The 22,406-nt window shown below is 54.6% G+C and overlaps 1 protein-coding gene across 2 annotated transcripts in view; it reads left to right on the top strand.

The window, feature by feature from the left end:
- Positions 1-23: 23 nt before the first annotated feature.
- TPO (thyroid peroxidase) overlaps positions 24-22,406 on the top strand; it is a 34,141-nt gene continuing 11,758 nt past the window's right edge. For both annotated transcript variants that reach the window (XM_070795449.1, XM_070795448.1), the window contains exons 1-11: positions 24-117; positions 881-974; positions 4,768-4,852; positions 7,166-7,335; positions 9,474-9,606; positions 14,890-15,019; positions 16,631-16,837; positions 18,194-18,700; positions 20,033-20,288; positions 20,806-20,976; positions 21,733-21,970. In XM_070795449.1, the coding sequence (XP_070651550.1) occupies positions 881-974; positions 4,768-4,852; positions 7,166-7,335; positions 9,474-9,606; positions 14,890-15,019; positions 16,631-16,837; positions 18,194-18,700; positions 20,033-20,288; positions 20,806-20,976; positions 21,733-21,970 (1,991 nt within the window). In that variant the 5' untranslated portion in view covers positions 24-117. The remainder of the gene's footprint in view (positions 118-880; positions 975-4,767; positions 4,853-7,165; positions 7,336-9,473; positions 9,607-14,889; positions 15,020-16,630; positions 16,838-18,193; positions 18,701-20,032; positions 20,289-20,805; positions 20,977-21,732; positions 21,971-22,406) is intronic.

Here is a 22,406-nt window from a genome sequence, read left to right as displayed (position 1 = left end):
GGGAGCCAGTCCAGCTCAGTGACGTGGGCGGGAGGCAGAACCCAGAGCCGGTTTATAGGCGGGAGGCCAAGGGTCGCCTGCCCTGCACACCTGCCTCCAGGCTGAGCAGAGGAGAAGGTCAGGCCTTGTATCTTGCTGTTTTCTGGGAGCAATCTGTCACTGAGACCTGCAGAGTGGTCCGAGGGAGGTGGTGGTTTGGGCCCGGGCTTGTCTGGAGCCAGCTGGAGGAGGGGCTCTGGGCAGACGGTGCTAGGTTTCCTGTGATCTCAGCGCAGAAGCGCTGCTGGCAGGTGTGGCCAGGGGGTCCGTGGTCAGCGTCCCCCAGCGCACTCTGGGCTCCACCTGATTTCACAAAGTCTGTGGCCCAAAAATAACAACAGAAAGCCAGAGGTTAGGAAAAGAGAGACATTTGATGACGAATCTTCTGCTTTGTCTTAACAGCTCTGCAATTCTGAAATCGGTTTATAAGCAGGAAAAAGAAAGTTGTAGGAAACCCTATGTCCATTTAGGAATTTTATTTACCTCTTTTCTAAAGGCTAAATTCCCTGTATTCTTTAAAAAAAAAAAAAAAAAAAACCAAGATGTGTTATAGGAAATAAATTTATCTTATTCCTAGTAGTTACTCCCAGAAATTTTACACCATTCAACATCCCCATGAATTAAAATGGGTTGTCACTGAGCTGCTCCGGGGACCACGGCCGCCCAAGAGGAAAGATCTGTTTTCAGACAGTCGAGCAGGCAAGGCCGGTCCCTGCCACGGGCAATCAGCCCCCCAGAGTCAGACCCAGGCCAAGGGGTCAGACAGGATGCAGGCACCACTGCACAGGGGAGCGGAGACAGGGCTCCCCGTGGGGGCCGCCTGACGTGCGCCTCCTCGCAGATGCGGGCACGGGCCGTGCTGGGTGTGGTGCTGGCCGTCACCTGCGCCGGAGCCGTCTTCTCATTCCTCCTGAGACCTGGGGGCCTCCTTTGGGGTGAGTAGCCGTAAATTACGGTCTTCCAAAATCATAAAGGAACTGCTTGGAGCTACCGGATCAGAAAGCGTCTTGAGTTCTCCAGAGTCAGGTAAGACTGCTTCAGTGTTTCTTTGGCTTTCCAAGAAAAGAATGATAATTCTTGAGTTTAGAAGAATTAAAACACAATTCTTTCTGAAAAATAACTGACTTTCTTATGATTATGCAACAGAAAACTTCAATTTTACCTGCTCATATATTTAAAAAAACATTTCTTTGGGAGTCGTTGTGTGTTCTTTGACCACACAATCATTTCTCATTAAGTCACTTCTGTGTCGTATTTTCTGGAATCAGGGGGCCGCAATGCCAAATTCAGTTGAGAAAGGTACGGCTGTGCTGTGGTTGAAATCATCACAGCTCAAACTCTGCTTTTGTTTTGGAAAAAAGAAAAGAAAAAAGTCTCAAACACAGAGAAGGATGTTCCTGGAGGGAACGACGCGGGAGGGCGTCTCCACAAGGCTCTCTGGCCGCCAGCGTCTGCACCAGGGGCCTCGACAGGCAGGTTCGCCCCGCTGGGGTCATCAGGGGTGGACGCTCTGCTCCCCCAGCCCCTCCTTAGAGACCCTGGTCACCCGCAGGCCTGGTGAGCCACCGAGTCCCCACAGTCACATTCAGCCCCAGGGAGCCTCCTGCTGGGAGCCCCCACGTCTCCAGCGCCACTGAGTACGGCTTCGTGGCCACATGGACAGTTGCTCCAAAGCCCTCCTTGCACTTAGATGCTCCTTGAGAAATCGGCCTGGCCTTTGAGGCCGAGAGGAGGCCAGGGTGCAGCTCCGTCCCTGCACGCTGCTGACAGGGCCATTTTCCTGTCTGGAAATGGAGGAGACTGGAAAGCTCTCTACTGCGGTCCTATTTGTGAGTGCCACTGAGACGCTCCGTTTCAAGTACTGAGTGCATGCTGTCTGGACAACACAAACTAGACAACGCAAGTTCCAGCTCCATCTTAAACGTCCCCCATCCTCCAAGCCCAGTAAACCCACGAGGCCAAGACCTGGCATGGGATGAGTTGCGGTAAATGCTTATGAACTGGTTGGTCATCTCATGCCCAGTAAACCCACGAGGCCAAGACCTGGCACGGGATGAGTTGCGGTAAATGCATCCTCCAAGCCCAGTAAACCCACGAGGCCAAGACCTGGCACGGGATGAGTTGCGGTAAATGCTTATGAACTAGTTGGTCATCTCATGTCACACTTATCGAGACCTAGTTCTACAAAACCATAGCAACACAGTCCTCACGAGCACAATCTGTCCGATAAAATGGAAAAGTGCCTGCACACAAGAGCTCCAGGTGTGAGAAAGCGCGCATTGTTTAGGAACTGGGAAAGTTACAGCTTTTCTAGAGCAATTTTTACTATTTCCCCACCTTTAAGAGGCTCTTTCTTAAACTTTCAGTATATATATAAATAATACACGACACAGAATTTGATTAAAAAAAGCCCTGCGCTTGGTACTAATGTATCATTCATTAGAGGATTTCAAAGCTGACTAATTACTTGCTTACTTTTGAAAATTACTTATTTAGAAAATATTATTAGTCATAGTGTTTAAAGTTTATAATCTTTAATACAGTGACACTTTTTCCAATTGATAAGCCATCAGTCATTTTAAACAAAACAATTACATGTTCAGTCAGTTCAGTTCAGTCGCTCAGTCGTGTCCGACTCCCTGCGACCCCATGAATCACAGCACGCCAGGCCTCCCTGTCCATCACCAACTCCCAGAGTTCACTCAGACTCACGTCCATCGAGTCAGTGATGCCATCCAGCCGTCTCATCCTCTGTCGTCCCCTTCTCCTCCTGCCCCCAAACCCTCCCAGCATCAGAGTCTTTTCCAATCAGTCAACTCTTGGCATGAGGTGGCCAAAGTACTGGAGTTTCAGCTTTAGCATCATTCCTTCCAAAGAACACCCAGGGCTGATCTCCTTTAGAATGGACTGGTTGGATCTCCTTGCAGTCCAAGGGACTCTCAAGAATCTTCTCCAACACCACAGTTCAAAGGCATCAATTCTTCAGCGTTCAGCCTTCTTCACAGTCCAAGTCACATCCATACATAACCACTGGAAAAACCATAGCCTTGACTAGATGGACATTTGTTGGCAAAGTAATGTCTCTGCTTTTGAATATGCTGTCTAGGTTGGTCATAACATTTCTTCTAAGGAGTAAGTGTCTTTTAATTTCATGGCAGCAGTCAGCATCTGCAGTGATTTTGGAGCCCAGAATTACATGTTAACTTTCTGTTTGTTCATTCATTTTTGATGGAAGTGAACTTGACTTAGGGCTTCCCAGGTGGTGCCAGTGGTAGAGAATCCGCCTGCCAGCGCAGGAGATACAAGAGACACAGGTTCAGTCCTTGGGTCGGAAAGATCCCCTGGAGGAGGAAGTGGCAACCCACTCCAGTATCCTTGGCTGGAAGATCCCACAGACAGAGGAGACTGGCAGGCTACAGTCCCCGGGGCCACAGAAAGTCAGACAGGGCTGAGCGCCTGAGCACGTGGCTGATTTACAATGCCGGGTTAGGTTTAGGTGTACAGCAAGGGAATCAGTTACATGAGCCGTGCTAAGTCGCTCAGTCATGTCCGATTCTTTGTGACCCTGTGGACTGGAGCCCACCAGGCTCCTGTGTCCACGGGATTTTCCAGGCAGGAACACTGGAGTGTGTTGCCATTTCCTCCTGCAGGGGATCTTCCCGACCCGGGGATCGAACCTGTGTCTCTGATGTCTCCTGCACTGGCAGGAAGGCTCTTTACCCCTCGTGCCAACTCAGAAGCCCATATGTACATTTGTGTGTGTGTACACACGCATTCTTTTTCTGATTCTTTCCCCTCGTAGGCTGTTACAGAATCCTGAGTACATGGTTCCCTGTGTTTTACAGTAGGTCCTGGTTGCTTAGCTATCTTTCACACTGAAGGGTTGAACTTTCTTTGGCACGTTGCCTTCATCAGTTACATCTCTCCACAGCCACAACCTCTATGACAAACCAGCAGACTTCTTGTCTGAGCTGCGTTATGTCACTCAGGCTCACAGACACGAGCCGTCGGGGCTCCCTGTCACCTGTGCAGAGCCCGCGGAGGGCGTGGGGCAGGAGGTCCAGGCCTGGACCACGGGTGCCCGTTGGGTGTCCAGGGGCGCCCCTCAGGCTGGGGTCTCTGCTGGGTGGGCTGCTCCTCCCGTTGGCCCTAGAGAGGGCAGGGCTGTGGGCAGGCTCATGCCCACCTCCCGGGGCCGCTCGTGGACACAACAGGCACGTGGGCATCTGGCTGATAAACACTCGGGAACAGGTGCCCTTCGCCTGACAGCAGGTCTGTGAACTGTAGGACTGTTTGTGTATCAAGTCTTTAAGCCCTTCCTGAAAAACTCCACACAGAGCGTTTATCGTGGAAATCACGTGCCTTCATCACCACACGGACCGTGGTTCATTTCTAGGGCTTTGTGCAAAATCGAGACCGAAGTGCAAGGATGTTTATGGCAAATGTTCCAGCACTTTGTAGCTGTTAGGAGAGAATCAGACGCGAGTGAACCAGGGGCAGTGGGGGCCCTGATGGGGGGAAGGGGGCAGGGAGGGGAGGGAGTTGGGGGAATGGGAGGGGGTTCGGGGGGAGTGGGGGGAGGGAAAGGAGGGACGAAGGGGAGTCGTAACGGGGTGGAGGCCCAGAACCACCTGGTCGTCACTGCATCAAGCTGGACACGGAAGAGAAACCTAAGCGGGCAGAGACTTTGTGGATTTTGTGTTTGATCCTGTGATGCTTCATTCGTAGGAGAGACCGAGGAGTCTCAGGTCAGGGGCATCGTGGAGGCCAGCAGGCTCCTGGTGGACAAGTCCGTCTACGCTGCGATGAGAAGGTATGGTGCCTGGGAGTGGGTGGTGGGGCGTCTGCATGGATCTGCTGAGCTTCCTCTTCACAATGTCCCCCATTTTCAAGTTAGGAGCTGAAACTCACATGGCTTATTCATGTTTCTAGGATCGTGTGCAAGTAACTGAGAACCTCATTCAGCCTCAAAGTTTCTCTCTTAGCAAAACAGAGCAAAGGGCAGTGACGCAGTGGGAATTCAGTATTTCCCGGTTCGAAAGGCCTGGCTCCTGGAAAACTGCCCGCAGACTGAGGAGGGGAGGGGGCGTCCAGACACACAGGTGTAAGTTTACCTAGGAATTAAATCTGCCCAGCAGTCTTTTTGAATCATTAGGGAACACCTTAATTTTAAATCAACACTGAGGATATTACAGTTGTTGTTTACTTGCTAAGTCCTGTCGGACTCTTTTGCAATGCCGTGGACTGCAGCCCAACACGCTTCTCTGTCCATGGGATTTCTCAGGCAAGAATCCTGGAGTGGGTTGCCATTTCCTCTCCAAGCACAACCAACGAAAATCTAAAATGCAGGTGTTATCTTCACAAGTGTGCTGTTTTGTTGGAAACTAAGCAGTAATTATTTAAGCTCTCAAGATACAAAACATCACAGGGCAGGGGTTGATGTATTTCAAAATCTCTATTATTCCAGCCAGAAAAAGTCCCTGCTGTCCATGTTGGCTCCAACCAAGTTTTATTTATTTTATAAAAATTTGAATCAAAGGGAAAAAAAGAGAAGACATATTTCCCATGAAGTCAGACTATGTTAGTGTGAATACACCAAGGAGTCAGCTCTCCATGAAGCGGGCAAGGGCATCCCCAGGGGTTGTGAAGGGCTGCCCCTCCTGCCCCTGGGTGGCCTGCCTTCTCTGAGGGGAGCTCACTCCTGACACAAAGTTGGCAAAATGTGCGGCCTGGGGGCTTTGCCTTAAATGCAAACGTTGAAACAGAGGCCGCTTGCTTACTATGCTAACAGTGGATTTTAATAAGAGCAGAAGAAAAGCCATTGAAACCTTGAAAACAGGCCGCTCCACTGAAACCAGAGCCTCAGAAAGCTGAGTCCCAGGCCTGTTGCTGCTCAGCCGTGAGGAGCTGCTCCGCTGAGCGCAGGCACCCGAGGAGCCACAGCCTCAGGGCCTCAGGATCTGGGACCGAGACGGCTGCTGGCTCCCAGAGCCCTGCCCAGTGGTGGGGACCCACATGTCCAACCGGATTTTTTTCAAGTTACATAATTGACTTATTCACAGCGATAGCCTCAGAAAGATTAATTAGTACTTAAAATAACCTTGTGTGCATCTGTGTGAAGTCGCTTCAGTGGTGTCTGACTCTTGTGACCTTGTGGACTGTAGCCTGCCAGGCTCCTCTGTCCATGAAATTTCCCAGGCATGGATACTGGTGTGGGTTGCCATACCCTGCTGCAGGGGCTCTTCCTGACCCAGGGACTGAGCCCATGCCTCTTGCATCTCCTGGACTGGCAGGCGGGTTCTATAGCAGAAGCCCTTAAAATATCCTTAAATAACACTGCTGCTGCTACTGCTGCTAAGTCACTTCAGTCGTGTCCGACTCTGTGCGACCCCATAGACGGCAGCCCACCCAGCTCCCCCATCCCTGGGATTCTCCAGGCAAGAACACTGGAGTGGGTTGCCATAAAAACCATTATTTCACAGTAGGCTAAAAAAAAATCCATATAAAATGTGACACCGCCTTATCTAAACAAAACATGAAAGTCTATTACAAAGAATAACGTGAATCAGTGGCAAACACACACATGTGAGCCCCTGTCAAAAAGTGTTCTAAACGCATCAGAGTCTCTGCTTCCATGGACAGGCGACGAGCAAGCCCATTTACTACCTGGATTTTGACAAGCAGGCTGACCTCACACAGCGGTGACAAGGACCAAGGGAGCTTGCTTGAGCAAGTCTGTCCGTCTTCACCTTCCAGCAGACTGTCTGCACTCGGGTCCTGTCCCTTCACTTAATCCCTGGTCCTCACTTGTGATTCAGGCTCACATGATTGATGATCAAGTGGTCACCAAACGCCATAAAAGAACAACTGACTTCGAATCTCCTCTCGGTGGGCTCCCCAGGTGGCGCTAGTGGTCAGGAACCCTCCTGCCAGTGCAGGAGGCGTGATGAGATGTGGGCTCAAGCCCTGGGTCGGGAAGATCCCCTGGACGCACCCCCTCCAGTGTGCTCGCCTGGAGAAGCCCACGGACAGAGGGGCCTAGCGGGCTACGGTCCCTGCGGTCGCAGAGAGTGGGACGCGACCGAAGCGACTTGGCACACACGTGCCCACTCCTCTTTGTGCCTAGAAACCTCCACAAAAGGGAAGTCATTTCCCCAGCGCAACTTCTGTCTTTTTCCAAACTCCCTGAGCCCACGAGCCGCGCTGCGACCCGGGCGGCGGAGGTCATGGAGGCCTCGGTGCAGGAGGCGGCGAGACGGGGTCACCTGAGGTCTGGACCCTCCCAGCTGCCCACAGGTGAGCGCCCGGGGGGGCAGGGCTGAGCGCGGGGAGCTAGGGAGGGTCCTCGCAGGGCGCGAGGCCTGTGCCGCCCGCTGGCACACGGGACGAGTGAGCAGCTCGAGACTCTGGTCAAGCGCCACGACGTCCTGGCTCTGCCGGGTGGGAATCACTGTTTCCCTGCTGTTGAGACTGAGCTTGGAGAGCCAGCTCAACAGTCTCAGCGTCCTGCCCTGTGGTGTAAAATAACTGGAAGGTTCTTCCAAGGCCCCCACCGATGTGGTTAAAACTCGAGGAAACAAGTTTCTGGGGGAGGCAGCGTGGCCCAGGGAGACTAGGATGGCCACCCCACTTCTGAGCAAACTGCCTCTGAGGGCCTGCTGGGGCCTCTGGGGCCGAATGTGCTCCCCCTGAAAGGAGCAGCCGTGGTGTCAAACATGCTCTCCCGAAAGGAGCAGTAACGGGGTCGAACGTGCTCACCCGAAAGGAGCAGTCGCACCGCGGTCCACTCGGCTGGGCGCAGGCAGACCAGGAGACTGGGGGCTGCGTCCACCAAGGACTCCGCTGACTTAAGAATCTGAGTGGCGTTTAAGTGGAATTCCATTCCACTTCCGGACGGAAGTGCTTTCGAACATGAGGCCCATGGGTGAGTGCTAGGACGAGGAACTGGACAGACAGGATCAGTTTCAGTGAACTTCTGCAGGCTTCTCCAGGGTGGTGCCACGAGCTACTCAGTCTCTGAGTTTTTCCTCCCAGCTAGCTGTAGGTTAGTTTAATGCTGATTTACTTTAGAATGAGACAGACTCAGCTAAACTGAGGTTAACCAGAATTCTCAGACACTAAGCTTAGCAGTTCAGTTTAACCAACTTTATAGCAACCGAGGACCCATCTGAAAAGGTTTTCGTTGAAGCAGCTGAAAACCATTTCTGAGGACTGTCCGTCCGTGGTCCCGTCCTGTGGCGATGACCGCGGCCAGAAGTCCTCGGCTTTGCGTCCTGGCTGTGGGCAAAGCCGTCGCCCGGGTCTGTGGGTGCGGGTGGAGCTTCAGTGGACGGGTTCAGTCCAGGCAAAGGTGCAGAACTGAAGACCCCTGTAGTCTAGGGTGCTTTTGTTATTCCCGTCATCAGCGTAGCCGGTCTAGAACACTCAGGATGCAACACCAGGGACAGGCCCGACGCCCCCACCAGCCCATCACCGTCGGCATCGACAGTCTGACGTTGGTACCCTCCCTCCCAGGTGCGTCGTAATGTTGGTTTTGTATTAATGCAGCTACAATCGTGGTCCTTCTCGTGGACTTCGTTTGTTAAACTCTCGTGTGTGCTTGAGCATCTTCTGGTACGAAGAATTTCTGCCTGTTTTGTTCAGGAAAGCCCATTTCTCCATCAGCTGAACAAAATTGTGGCCTAAGCTTTATTCAGCTGTCCACAGAGTCATCCCATAGAGGTTGTACAGTGAACATTAATAATTAAGAAGCTGTTTTGTTTCTCCTCCCTTTGAAATTGGGATGTATGCTTTCTGGTGTTTTGCTAGTGAATATCTCATTTCGTTGGTATCCGGTCAGTTTTATGGCATTGTCTTTGAACATTTATACGAACCATCTGGGAGAAACAACGATTTCTTCAACTAAGAGTCCTTGCTTGTATTTGTCACAAATAGCAACAAAACTGGCAAAAACAAGAACAGACTGTTTTCTGGGGCCCTAGAGCTAGAAAGATTTATAAGAAGGACCCAACATCATCAACACGAAGGGGAAAAGGAGGGTTTTGTAGAGGGATGCTGGGACATTGATAGGAAGCATCTGAGGCAGGGTCGGGGGCTGATCAAGGCCATGCAGTCACTGTCTTCTGGGGCTGGGGCGGCGGGAAACCCGGGGTTCTACATCCAGGCTCCCATCGCTGGGGCCAGAACGCTCAGAATCGCTTTTCTGAAAGATCGCAAAGCAAAGAAAAAATGTTAAATCTCACATTCCCAGCAATGAGGACATTCCAGAAGGGTAAATGAGGAAGGGGTGGTTTCAAGGAGGAGGAAGGGCCTCCCGCTAAGAGGGGCAAAGCCTCCGTGTGAGTCCTGCGGCAGGGGTGGGGCGAGGCTAGGACGGGCACTGGGCAAGCAGGTCGTCACCACAGCACATGGCTGATGCCGGGGCCTTCCCTCAGATGCTCTCTCGGAGGGGCTGCTGAGCGCAATCGCAAACCTGTCCGGATGCCTGCCTTACATGCTGCCGCCCAGATGCCCGGCCACCTGCCTGGCCAGCAAGTACAGGCTCATCTCAGGCGCCTGCAACAACAGGTACTTCCCGGGGCCGTCTCCCCGCAAATTGGGTTTGAACGTGACAGTCGCCATCAGGAGGGACGGTCCCTGGATCATCTGAGATTTTGTAAGGAAAGCGCATAATATGACTCTACCCAGTGATAGGAAGCGGTCTGGCCTCTCCCTACACCCACGTCCCCAGTACTCCTGTGTGTGTCTTTAATAAGACACAGGTCTCAAAGGTCTTCAGCTCCCAGGCAGACAGGAATCACTCTCACCAGGAGGTTAGCTGTAAAACTCCCCGGCTTCCCTGGGGTCACCCCAGATTTCTTCTGTCTCTTCCTCTGCGTGTCTGCCGTCCACTCTTGGCTCGCTCCACCCGGAGCTCGGTCCATTCAGGCAGCGCCCGGGTGTCCCGGGTCACCCTTGGCCTCCAGGCCCCTGCACAGTGAGCCCCACGGCCCGGCTCCAGGGAGACTGTGCCTGCAGGCGGGTGTGGAGCCGGGGATGGCAGGATCAGGCCCTGATCTCCTCTGCCCAGGGCTGCCCTCTCTGCCGTCACCCCGCCCGTGATGAGCGGGCAGCCCAGCCTCCCTGCTGTTGGGCTCGAGTGGACGTGCCGTCCAGGGAAATGTGGGTGAAGGCAAGTCTCCTTCAATGGTGACGACTGTATCTTGCGTCCCAGTATTTACAGTAACCAGATCCAAATGACCAACAGGAATGTTACACTTCTTTTTCTGCCCAAATCATAAAACACCTGCCCAGAGACCTGGAGTGACAGCACCTTGAAGCCGAGTTTGCTGCTTATAAATGAGCTGCCGGGGCCACTGTGCTGAGGGTCAGCCCCGAGGTCACTGATTCTCTGCAGGCTCAGACGTGCCCGCTCCAAAAGCCAGTGTTCTCACATCCAGTTCTTATCAGAAGAGGCCCAGAGACTGTCAGGCTCCTGGGGCCCGGGAGAGAGGAGCTGGTGCTCAGACAGATCCTGATGGGCGGATACCTGTCTCCCTGTGAAACTCCCCTCCAGAGAGTTTCCCCCGCTGCTTGTCAGCTCTGCGACCCTTCCCAGGGAGGTCACTAATGCAAAGCTACTAAAGGAGCCACGTGCTGGGGACTGAGTTATCCCACCCCAGCCAAGCAGCTTCTAAGAGTGGGGCCACGAGGCCCCCCCACGGCACCCCGGGTCCTGCCCAGGAGGCTGGGCTCTGACCCCAGTGAGACAGTCACGGAGACCACGTGCCCTCCCAGGAGCTGCTGAAACCCAACAGTCAGTCAGCAAAAACCCTGTCGCGTGAGCAGTTAGGTTAACACTCGTGTGATTCTGAGTCAAAGAGCCACATTTTATGGGATTTCGATAAGGAGTGGCCGCTGTAACCGATCACAACACCGCGTGAAGGCTGACTCACTGCAGCTGATGAAACGCGGTCCTAAAGCGAGCCCCTCCAGTGGTGCTAGAGAGCAGCGGAGGGTTGATGCTAGAATTCATGCCCATTCCCTGTCCTTCAGATAGAAGGGGGCATCGCTCCTGAGAGCGGGGCTGGGCAGGAGTCACGGGAGAAAGGAAGCGCCTTGTCTCCAGGGTCAGGAGCCAGGGGCGGCCCCGCCTCAAACAGGCACTTAGAGATGGTCCGACAGTCCTCAGCGCACGGCTCCTCTCCCTCTCGGGCAGGACACCAAACAGGCCACATTCACATAGGAACGGTGGTGGGAGATATAGTCCACTGGTAATAAGTTAGTGTCAGAACCACTATTTTAAAAAAAAATTCATTTATTTAACTGGAGGCTAATTACTTTACAATATTGTATTGGTTTTGCCATACATTGACATGAATCCGCCACGGGTGTACACGTGTTCCCCATCCTGAACCCCCCTCCCACCTCCCTCCCCATCCCATCCCTCTGGGTCATCCCAGTGCACCAGCCCCAAGCACCCTGTCTCATGCATCGAACCTGGACTGGCGACTCGTTATACGTATATTATGCATGTTTCAGTGCCATTCTCCCAAGTCATCCCACCCTCGCCTTGTCCCACAGAGTCCAAAAGTCTGTTCTTTCCATCTGTGTCTCTTTTGCTGTCTTGCATACAGGGTCCTTGTTACCAGCTTTCTAAATTCCACATATGCATTAATATACTGTATTGGTGCTTTTCTTTCTGGCTTACTTCACTGTGTATAATAGGCTCCAGCTTCATCCATCTCATTAGAACTGATTCAAATGCATTCTTTTTAATAGCTGAATAATATTCCTTTGTGTAAGTGTACCACAGCTTTCTTATCCATTCATCTGCCAGTGGACACCTAGGTTGCTTCCATGTCCTGGCTAATGTAAACAGTGCTGCGATGAACACTGGGGTACACATGTCTCTTTCAATTCTGAAAGCCACTGACTTTCAGTATTTGTATTTACAAATACTTTAAAAGCTTTAAAACCCTTAGCAGCTTGCGCCAGTTCTTGTGGCCTTCACTGCCTAGATGTTCTGAGTGCCTACATGTCAGATGCAGGAAAGAAGCGGAGAAGTCTGGACCCTGGTCTTCTCTGACTCAGCTGACTCTGCTGCGTGACCTCAGAGAGCCCAGCACAATGGGCTCCTGTTCACCTGCAAACTCCAGCCTCGCTCCTGCCTTTTTGGAAGACTCTGTAACCACCAACCACCCCAATGGCTATTACTGCCATAGGGCTGTGTTGATAAAGACCGAGGGACCTTGGATACCACAACTTTGAACAAAAGAATCCATTTTTATAGAACAGAGCAAATTTTTCTCTAACAGAAAACTCCCATATTCTTCTTTTCTCTTGAAAGAACGTTTCCATTCTAATTTTTCTGATTTTTTTCCTACATGTAGGATACTTTATGATTAAAGGTATCTTATTTTCTCCTTTTACATAGTCCTTTACTTTCACATATGTTCTGTAGGTATTTTATCCTTATATTTTGTAAATGTTTATATTCGTGTGTTTATTTTATATGTTTACGTATTTGATCGCCTATGTATAGATTTACTATTCATATCTGATTTGCTCAGGACTAGTTACCAACCATTAGTCTCTCATTTTCTCATTGTGAGAAACATTTCTGGGACATATTGATTCTTCATTTCAGTTCAGTTCAGTCGCTCAGTCGTATCCGACTCTTCGTGACCCCCATGGACTGCAGCATGCCAGGCCTCCCTGTTCATCACCAACTCCCGGAGCTTGCTCAAACTCATGTCCATTGAGTCGGTGATGCCATCCAACCATCTCATCCTCTGTCGTCCCCTTCTCCTCCTGCCTTCAATCTTTCCCAGCATCAGAGTCTTTTCAAATGAGTCAGCTCTTCACATCAGGTGGCCAAAATATTGGAGTTTCAGCGTCAGCAGCAGTCCTTCCAATGAATATTCAGGACTGATTTCCTTTAGGATGAACTGGTTGGATCTCCTTGCTGTCCAACAGGCTCTTAAAAGTCTTTTCCAACACCACAGTTCAAAAGCATCAATTCTTTGGCACTCAGCTTTCTTTGTAGTCCAACTCTCACATCCATACATGAGTACTGGAAAAACCGTAGCTTTGACTAGATGGACCTTTGTTGGTAAAGTAATGTCTCTGCTTTTCAAAAAACTGTCTAGGTTGGTCATAGCTTTCCTTCCAAGGAGCAAGTGTCTTTTTATTTCATGGCTGTAGTCACCATCTGCTGTGACTTTGCAGCCCAAGAAAATAAAGTCTCTCACTGTTACCATTGTTTCCTCATCTATTTACCATGAAGTGATGGGACCAGATGCCATGATCTTAGTTTTCTGAATGTTGAGTTTTAAGCCTACTTTTCACTCTCCTCTTTCACTTTTATCAAGAGGCTCTTGAGTTCTTTTTCACTTTCTGCCATAAGGATGGTGTCATCTGCATATCTGAGGTTATTGATATATTTCCCAGCAAACTTGATTCAAGCTTGTGCTTCATTCAGCCCAGCGTTTCTCATGATGTACTCTGCCTATAAGTTAAATAAGCAGGGTGACAATATACAGTCTTGACATGCTCCTTTCCCGATTTGGAACCAGTCTGTTCCATGTCCAGTTCTAACTGCTGCTTCTTGACCGGCAAACAGATTTCTTGGGAGGCAGGTCAGGTGGTCTGGTATTCCCAGGCTCTTTTAAGAATTTTCCAGTTTGTTGTGATCCACACAGTCAAAGGGTAGTCAATAAAGCAGAAATAGATGTTTTTTTGGAACTCTCTTGCTTTATCAATGATCTAATGGGTGTTGGCAATTTGATCTCTAGTTCCTCTGCCTTTTCTAAATCCAGCTTGAACATCTGGAAGTTCATGGTTCACATACTGTAGAAGCCTGGCTTGGAGAATTTTGAGCATTACTTTGCTAGCGTGTGAGATGAGTGCAATTGTGCGGTAGTTTGAACACTCTTTGGCTTTCCTTTCTTTGGGATTGGAATGAAAACTGACCTTTTCCAGTTTGATTGATTCTTATTAATACCTTAATATTAATATTGATTTTTATTAATACCTTTCTCCTTGAGGCACCTTCACGACACAAAATTCAGGCTCAAAAGTCATTTGTAAAATCAAAATGACATTAGGCAGAACTCTGCCTCATCAGGAACTTTATGTTTTTGTCAAGACATATCTTGGCCAGTAGAATGAAACCGCAGATCTGTCTGTTTAGGGAAAAAAATCCCCATTTTCCCCTTTGGCTGAGTCCATCTCATTGTCTGATCCACCAACCAAGTGACAGTTACTCTCTCCCAGAAAAAGCCTGACTTATTTTTGATTCAAATAAAAGTATGAATACAGCCATCCCACTTGTGCCTCAAGAACACTTCAGGAAGTTCCTTCCATCTCACTTTCTAGCAGAAACTTTGTCCTCCAGGTAAACACTGGAGACAGGAAAGGGCACCTGCCCGGGTGGCTGCAGGACATCCTGAGGGAGGATGCTCAGAGGAATCAGGGCACGCCTTTGTGGGGAGCCCTGGGGGGTGCCTGTGGCGCGTCTCGAGTTCCCAGGTGAGAGGCAGCCTCAGAGGCAAAGCGGAAGCTGGGTGGCGGGGGCGCCGGCTCATGGACGCGCAGCACGCGTCAGTTCAGGTGCTGGGTGGGGGGCACATGCGGCTGCCGTGGAAGTCAGTTCCCCCGAGACCACGGCACCTGCGCATCCCCCGAGCATCTCCGCACCGCGGGGCGTGCAGCCCCTGCTGAACCAAGGGCTTCACCCTCTGGTCACCCCCAGGAGCAGCCGCACCATGTGGCTTCACCCAGAGACCGTGCTGCCAGGTCATAGCACCTGCTGTGGCTGCCTCCCTCCTCCTGGACTCCAACACAGCTCGTGCCCTTCTGTCTCCACAGAGACCACCCCCGCTGGGGAGCCTCCAACACAGCGCTGGCCAGATGGCTGCCCCCCGCCTACGAGGATGGCATCAGTGAGCCCCGAGGCTGGAACCCCCACTTCCTGTACAAGGGCTTTCCCCTGCCCCCGGTCAGTGCTGGCAGAACAGGGCTGCAAGGAGTCTCGGAACTTGGCAAACCTTCCCTCCCCTGGGGGGCCCAGTCTCTGATGAGACCCTGCTCCGCAGGTCAGGCCCCAGCGGGTGCCCCTGTTCTGGGCGGGGTTGGGGGGGGTGGCTACTTACCATATAGCCCAGAAACTGTGGTTCTGACTAGCCAGTGAGCAGACGGACCAACGCAGAGTCAAGTTACAAGTAGAGAAGTAGCCACGTTCAAAGACGCTTCTAATTGATGAATTCACTCATTTAGGCAAAGATGGCAATTTCTATCTACTCCCAGAGGCAAATCATTTGTCAAATAAACTCACACCTAATCTGCTGGTCCCTTGGGTCCAAAAATGGATCGCGGGTCCCCAGCCTGACTGATCGCTTCAGCGAATAAAGCCCTGGATGGCTTCCACGGCCTTGGCTCATGGGCCCCCACGCCAGCAAGGCTGCGTCTCTGTGCCTTTGCTCCAAAGTCGCATCTCCCGTGAGTCAGGGAAGGGTCTCGGGTTTTAAGGACCCATGTGGTTAGATCAGATCCCCCTGGAATCTAGGCTCACCCCCATCTCCAGGTCCTTACAGTCACCAAACCTGCTAAGTCCCTGTAGCCATGTGATGTTGCCATGGGCTCCGGGGATGCAGGCGTGGACATCTCTGGGGGCCATCACCCTGGTACCAGTCCACCCTCTGACCCCAGAAATATCAGACCCAATCCATGTGCAAAACCCACCTACCCCATTCCAAGGCCCCCATTGTCTCAGCCATCACAGCATCAGAATCTCAAGTCTGATCTAACTCTCATCGTTTTCAGAGTCCCAAATCTCATCCTCTGAGTAATCTGAATCAGGGCTGGGGAAGCTCTGGGTGCAGCCCCTCGTGGGGCAAAGCCTCCATCCTTTGGGGCCAGTGAAACCAGAAAGCAAGTCTGCCCCCAAATGCAGTAGTGGGACAAGCATAGGACGGCAGGTGTACACGCACGGGGTCACAAACAGAGAAGCGGAAAAAAGAAGCCGCCGACACCAAACGGGTCTGAGCTCGGGCCAGGCAAACTCCACGGGCTTCAACACCGGGGAGCAGCCCTCTCCCTCACCCCCGGGCACCAGGCACCCACTCTCAGCCATGGACTATCTGGAGCTAATCCCTGGAGGATTCAGTTTAATCACACCACTCCCGGAAGATGGACATTTTGTATTTATTTACAAATGAAGAAACCAGTTCAGTTCAGTCGCTCAGTCATGTCTGACTCTTTGCGACCCCATGAATCGCAGCACGCCAGGCCTCCCTGTCCATCACCAACTCCCGGAGTTTACTCAAACTCATGCCCATTGAGTCAGTGATGCCATCCAGCCATCTCATCCTCTGTCGTCCCCTTCTCCTCCTGCCCTGTTGGCCCCAAATCAGCACAGAGCAATGAATCTCGAGGAGGACAGTCGGGGGTCTCCAGGGATCCCATCTTCCCCCAGGAGCTCCCGGGCCCTAAGCGTGGCATGGAGCCCCTGAAACGCAGGCTCGCCTCTCGGCCCCTCACTGCCAGGCGTCGGCTCCCCGCGCCTGCGGGCAGGCGGCTCCTGCACGTGACGGCTGGTCTGCCCCTCCAGGTCCGGGAGGTGACCAGACGCATCATACACGCCTCCAATGAGGCTGTGACGGGGGACGACCGGTACTCTGACCTCCTGACAGCGTGGGGCCAGTACATCGACCACGACATCGCCTTCACACCACAGAGCGCAGCCCCCTCTGCCCCCTGGGTGGGGGCCGACTGCCAGCTGACCTGCGAGCCCCGAAGCCCGTGCTTTCCCATACAGGTAGGATTTCTGAACGTCCCTCGCTGTATTATGAAACTAACAGATACCACTTTGAAGTGTCAAACACGGGTCACTCTTTGTCCTGTTCCCGGGGCGGGGGGTGGGGGGTGTTACAGCTGTGAGGAATTTCCTGTATTTTCTGCCAGAAACTATCTCCACATGTGGGTATGAAATTATCTGCATGGGCGTTTCCTGGTGGTCCAGGGGCTAGAAGCCAGTTCAATCCCTGCTGGGGGAACTGAGACCCCACAGGGCCAAAAAAAAGGAATTAAAATGACCTGTGTGTTTATACTTTATTCGGTGGTTCAGTGGTAAAGGATCCGCCTGCCAATGCAGGAGACACAGGAGACGCAGGTTTGATCCCAGGAAGAGCCCCTGGAGGAGGAGATGGCAACCCACTCCAGTATTCTTGCCTGGAGAACCCCATGGACAGAGGAGCCTGGCGGGTGCAGTCCATGGGGTCACAAAGCGTCGGGCACGACTGAGCGCGCACACACACACCTTACGCACATCTGCTGTGTCCTACTGCGCGCATGATGTGAACCCAGCGTGAGCCGCTTACTAATAAACCTTACACGCAGCTCCACGTCATCAAATGGACAGAAACTGGGCTGTTAAATGACCCTCATCACCCAACTGTGTTCAAATTACAACTTATTTAACCAGTTCGCTTACTGGTGAGCACTGGGGTTGGTTGTTTCCAGCGTTGTCGCTATAGTCAGCTGTCACACGTAGCGAAGCAGAGAACAGCCCTGCCCTGAATCCTGGGCAGAATTCCTAACAGACCCCTGGGATTCAACCGCTAGCTTTCGGGCAGGAGCCTGGGAGCTTTTGACAGAGCTAGCAGAACCGTTCTCTGTTAATATTCTTCTGGTTTCCCTCTGCCTGCAAGGAAGGAGACGTACAGGTATGCTTTTTACTGTATTTCTCCTACAGTGACTTCTCCTAAGAAAGTATCTCCGAGGCTGGCAAGGGACATTTCCTACCCATGAGCAAAGACCTCACTCACATTTACTCCATAACCCTTAGCTGAGCAGCGATCCCCCACGCGGAGCCCTGAGCTAGGAAGGGGGCTGGAGAGATGCGGGGCCCCAGGAAGAGCTTCCTGATTGGGGGAGAGGCAAGGAGAGCCAGCAGACAGGGCGCCGCCAAGCCTCACACCCACACTGCCGGAATCCACAGGGGTGGCCCCCAGGCGGGGCAAAACCAGAGGGAAGTCTGGGGGAACGGGCACCTGCGCAGCTGCGTGCCAGTCCGATCCCCCTGACCTGGGGGAGGGCTGCGCGCGAGCCCGGGCGCCTAGCGCCTCTGGGGAGGGGCCCGGGACGCGCGCTAACCCGACTCCCGCTCCCCCAGCTGCCCGCGAACGCCGCGGGCCCCGCCTGTCTGCCGTTTTACCGCTCCACGGCCGCCTGCGGCACCGGGACCCAAGGCGCCTTGTTCGGCAACCTGTCTTCCGCCAACCCGCGCCAGCAGATGAACGGGCTGACCTCGTTCCTGGACGCGTCCACCGTGTACGGCAGCTCCGCGGCCTCGGAGCGGCGGCTGCGGAACTGGACGAGCGCCGAGGGGCTGCTGCGCGTCAACGCGCGCTACCGGGACGCGGGCCGCGCCTTCCTGCCCTTCGCGCCGCCGTCCGCGCCCCCCGCTTGCGCGCCCCAGCCCGGCGCGCCCGGAGCCCGCGCACCCTGCTTCCTGGCCGGCGACGGCCGCGCCAGCGAGGTCCCCGCCCTGGCGGCCCTGCACACACTGTGGCTGCGGGAGCACAACCGCCTGGCCACCGCGCTCAAGGCCCTCAACGCGCACTGGAGCGCGGACACCGCCTACCAGGAGGCGCGCAAGGTGGTGGGCGCGCTGCACCAGGTGCGCGCAGGGGCCTTGTGAGCTCCACCCCTGGGTGCGCGCGGGGCTGCGTGGGCCCCCGGAGCGAGCCCCACTTCTGAAACACTGGGGCCCTGGCGCCCCCGTGGAAGCCCCGCATCCCTTGGGAGGACGATTATCCCTCTGGCGGTGATTGTTCTGCCAGAGACCGTGGCCGCCGCAGCCATAGTAACGCACTGCCCACCAGTGCTCCCCGGATGCCAAGACCATTCTAAGTGCTCAGGGGCGGGGGAGGGGTTTAACTCATTTAATCCTCATGGCACCCCTTTGAGGGGGATCCACCGATTACTGTGATTTACTTCGGAGACAATGGAGAAAATCAAAAGGAAAAACAATCTGTATGAGATTTGCAAATTAGCAAAAAGATTGATTATGATATATTTTTTTGATTGTGATATTTTAAACCTCAAATCCGGAGAAGGCAATGGCACTCCACTCCAGTACTCTTGCCTAGAAAATCCCGTGGACGGAGGAGCCTGGAAGGCTGCAGTCCATGGGGTCGCTGAGGGTCGGACACCACTGAGCGACTTCACTTTCACTTTTCACTTTCAAGTACTGGAGAAGGAAATGGCAACCCACTCCAGTGTTCTTGCCTGGAGAATCCCAGGGACGGGGGAGCCTGGTGGGCTGCCGTCTCTGGGGTCCCACAGAGTTGGACACGACTGAAGCGACTTAGCAGTAGCAGCAGCAAACCTCAAATCAGAGGATAGTGAATGGAGTGTCACGTTGGCCATTCTCACTTGAGTGATGTTGGAAAAATTTCTTTCACCCGTCAGACACGTTTACTGAGTCCACTGGTCTCATGGGGCTGAGGCAGGGCCTTGTTTTAAGTCGGTGGTGTCTGCTTGCGGGTCTCTGATGTGGGTGCTCCTGCAGCAGACCCTGGACAGCAGCCCTTTAACCCCTCCGCGACCCTGTAGATCTTGTGTTACAAAGGAGGAAGGTGGGTCTCGTCCAGATCCACACGGCGACCTCAACTTGGGATGGGCCTGCTCCTTGTCCGCCTTTGAGCCCCGGTAGCCCAGGCACTGAGGGCTCAGAGCAGAGGCCGCTGAGCCCTGCTGGGCCAGGCCTGGCCCGGAGGGCGTCTGGGGCTGTCTCTGACCCAACTCCACAAAGGCCGAGAACTCGGGAATGTATTTGGAACAGATACTGTTCCTATCTCCTGCTCCCCTGCCAGATGGCATGACCCCCAAAGACAACCCTGGGGGTGTGGCGGCCCCCAGGCTTGTGCAGGAAGGGAGCCCCTCCCCGTGGCCCGGGCTGGGACCCAGTGTCTGAGCTGGGTTCCCACCAGCTCTCCTTTGTCTGCAGATCATCACGCTGCGCGATTATGTCCCCAGAATCTTGGGCCCTGAGGCCTTTGGGCGGCACGTGGGCCCCTACAGGGGCTACGACCCCAGCGTGGACCCCACCGTGTCCAACGTGTTCTCCACGGCCGCCTTCCGCTTCGGCCATGCCACCATCCATCCGCTGGTGCAGCGGCTGGACGCCCGCTTCCAGGAGCACCTGGGGCCCCGCCTGCTGCTGAGGGACGCCTTCTTCCGGCCCTGGCGGCTCCTCGAGGAAGGTGGGCACCCCTGGCCCACCCTGGAGAAGAGGAGCCGGGTGGCATCCTGCCTGCTGGCTGGATGCTCTTGAGAGAAGCAGCACAGCCAAAGCGTTTTTTAAACGACAAGCCCGGTTCATCAGACTCTCTCCCTGTCCTGGGTTTCCAGAACTCCCAGGCAGGGCCCTGGGCGCCCTTAGCCACCTGGGCTTCGTTCACTGGTCTGCACTTCAGACTCAGCGAGCGCTTCCTTCTGCTGTAATGTTGCTGTAGCTCAGAAACAGACACCGACGCCCTGCCCTGAGCCGCCACCCAGTCCCTTCCAACGCACATGGTGGTCGGGCTGTGGGGGTCCGGACGGGAGACTCCACCACCAGGCGGCACCCTAAGGGCCGGGAGACTTGGGGATCCCTGGGGGCGGTGGAGTTCCTGAGCTCATGAGAGATGTTTGTTCAGAAGCAGCCTAGTTCGCCATCGAGGCCTGGTTCTGTTTCCCGGACTCAGCTGAGGGCGCACCTTTCTTCTCTGCCTCCTCCAGGCGGGGTGGACCCCGTCATGCGGGGTCTGCTGGCGAGACCGGCCAAGCTGCAGGTGCAGGACCAGCTGCTGAACGAGGAGCTGACGGAGAGGCTCTTCGTGCTGTCGGACGCAGGGACCCTGGACCTGGCATCCATCAACCTGCAGCGGGGCCGGGACCACGGCCTGCCAGGTGGGCCTCCGCGTGCAGAGAGCCGAACCTGCGGCTTTGCCCGCATCCAGGAAGCGGCTTGTAAGGCACATCAGCTGTGAGACTGAAGGCCGTTCAGCTTTTCTCAGACCCTGAGCAGCCGATGTCCTGAGCCCCCGCCCGGGGAGGGGGCCCAGGTGTCCAGCAGGAGTGAGTCGGGGAAGCGAGGCTGTTTCCCGGACACACAGCAGCATGTCGGGCCCCAGGATGCAGTGTCCACCTCCCCCCGATCCTCTCTGACCATCCATGGGGCCAGTGGGCACTACCCCACTGCCTCCAGGCTGTCGCTGGTCCAGTCTCCCGGTTGCTGGGGAGAGTGAGGACCTTCTCGTCGGGCATAGACTCTGTGATAAAGACACCACAGCGCTGAGTGCCCGGGGAGGGAGACAGGTGAGGAGACAGGAGTCTGCCAGGCATCCGTGACAGACAGCAGGGATACCCGCTGCCCAGAATGCGTGTCCCAGAGCCGGTCCCAGCCGCGGTGCTGGGCCAAGACTGAGCCCTCCTGGGGGAACCGCCCAGGCCAGCAGCGAGCAGCAGGGCAGGACTCCCCGCTGGTCTGTGGACAGGCTGCGAGAGCCCCCACCGCCCAGGCTAGAACCGTCCAGCGCCAGGTTTGCTGGGCATGGGGCCTCCAGGGGCCACTGTGACTGGGACCCTGTGGCCACAGCCCCAGCTGGCGGGCGGGCGGGGGGCATCCGGACCCCGGGGACAGGCAGTCTTGGCCCTCTCCCCCAGGGTACAATGAGTGGCGGCAGTTCTGTGGCTTGTCCAGACTGGAGACCCGGGCCGACCTGGGCGCGGCCACCGCCAATGGGAGCATGGCCGACAGAATCCTGGACCTGTACGGGCATCCCGACAACATCGACGTGTGGCTGGGTGGCCTGGCGGAGACCTTCCTCCCAGGGGCGAGGACTGGTCCGCTGTTCGCCTGCCTCGTGGGAAAGCAGATGAAGGCCCTGAGGGATGGCGACCGGTAGGGGCCCCAATCAGCTCCCTCTGAGGGGCTAGGGTGGGCGGTGCAGAGGGCTCTCCTCAAAAGGTGGGGTTTCATGTGACGGGGAGAGGGGAGCTCTCTGGGGCTTAGGTCCACTCTGGGCTCTGATGGCTATGCAGCGTCTGGCGAGGAAGGGAGCCTGTCTGCAGCACTGGAATTGCCCTGCGATCCGTCCATCGGGCCGGAGGAGGGCCCCGGGGAAGGGCCTCCAGGGTAGGCCCTCCTGAAGCTAGAGCCCCTCCTGAGGCTGGAGCCCCTCCTGAGGCTGGAACCCCCCCCCCCCCGAAGCTGGAGCCTCTCCTGAGGCTGGAGCCCCCCCTGAGGCTGCAGGCCCTCCTGAGGCCGGAGCCCCTCCAGAGGCTGGAGCCCCCTCCTGAGGCTAGAGCCCCTCCTGAGGCCGGAGCCCCTCCTGAGG

Source organism: Bos indicus, chromosome 8 (assembly GCF_029378745.1).
Source record: "Bos indicus isolate NIAB-ARS_2022 breed Sahiwal x Tharparkar chromosome 8, NIAB-ARS_B.indTharparkar_mat_pri_1.0, whole genome shotgun sequence".
In the NCBI taxonomy this organism is placed as follows: domain Eukaryota; kingdom Metazoa; phylum Chordata; class Mammalia; order Artiodactyla; family Bovidae; genus Bos; species Bos indicus.
Note: the sequence above shows the minus strand (reverse complement) of the source record. Positions and strands in the feature narration are given on the sequence as shown.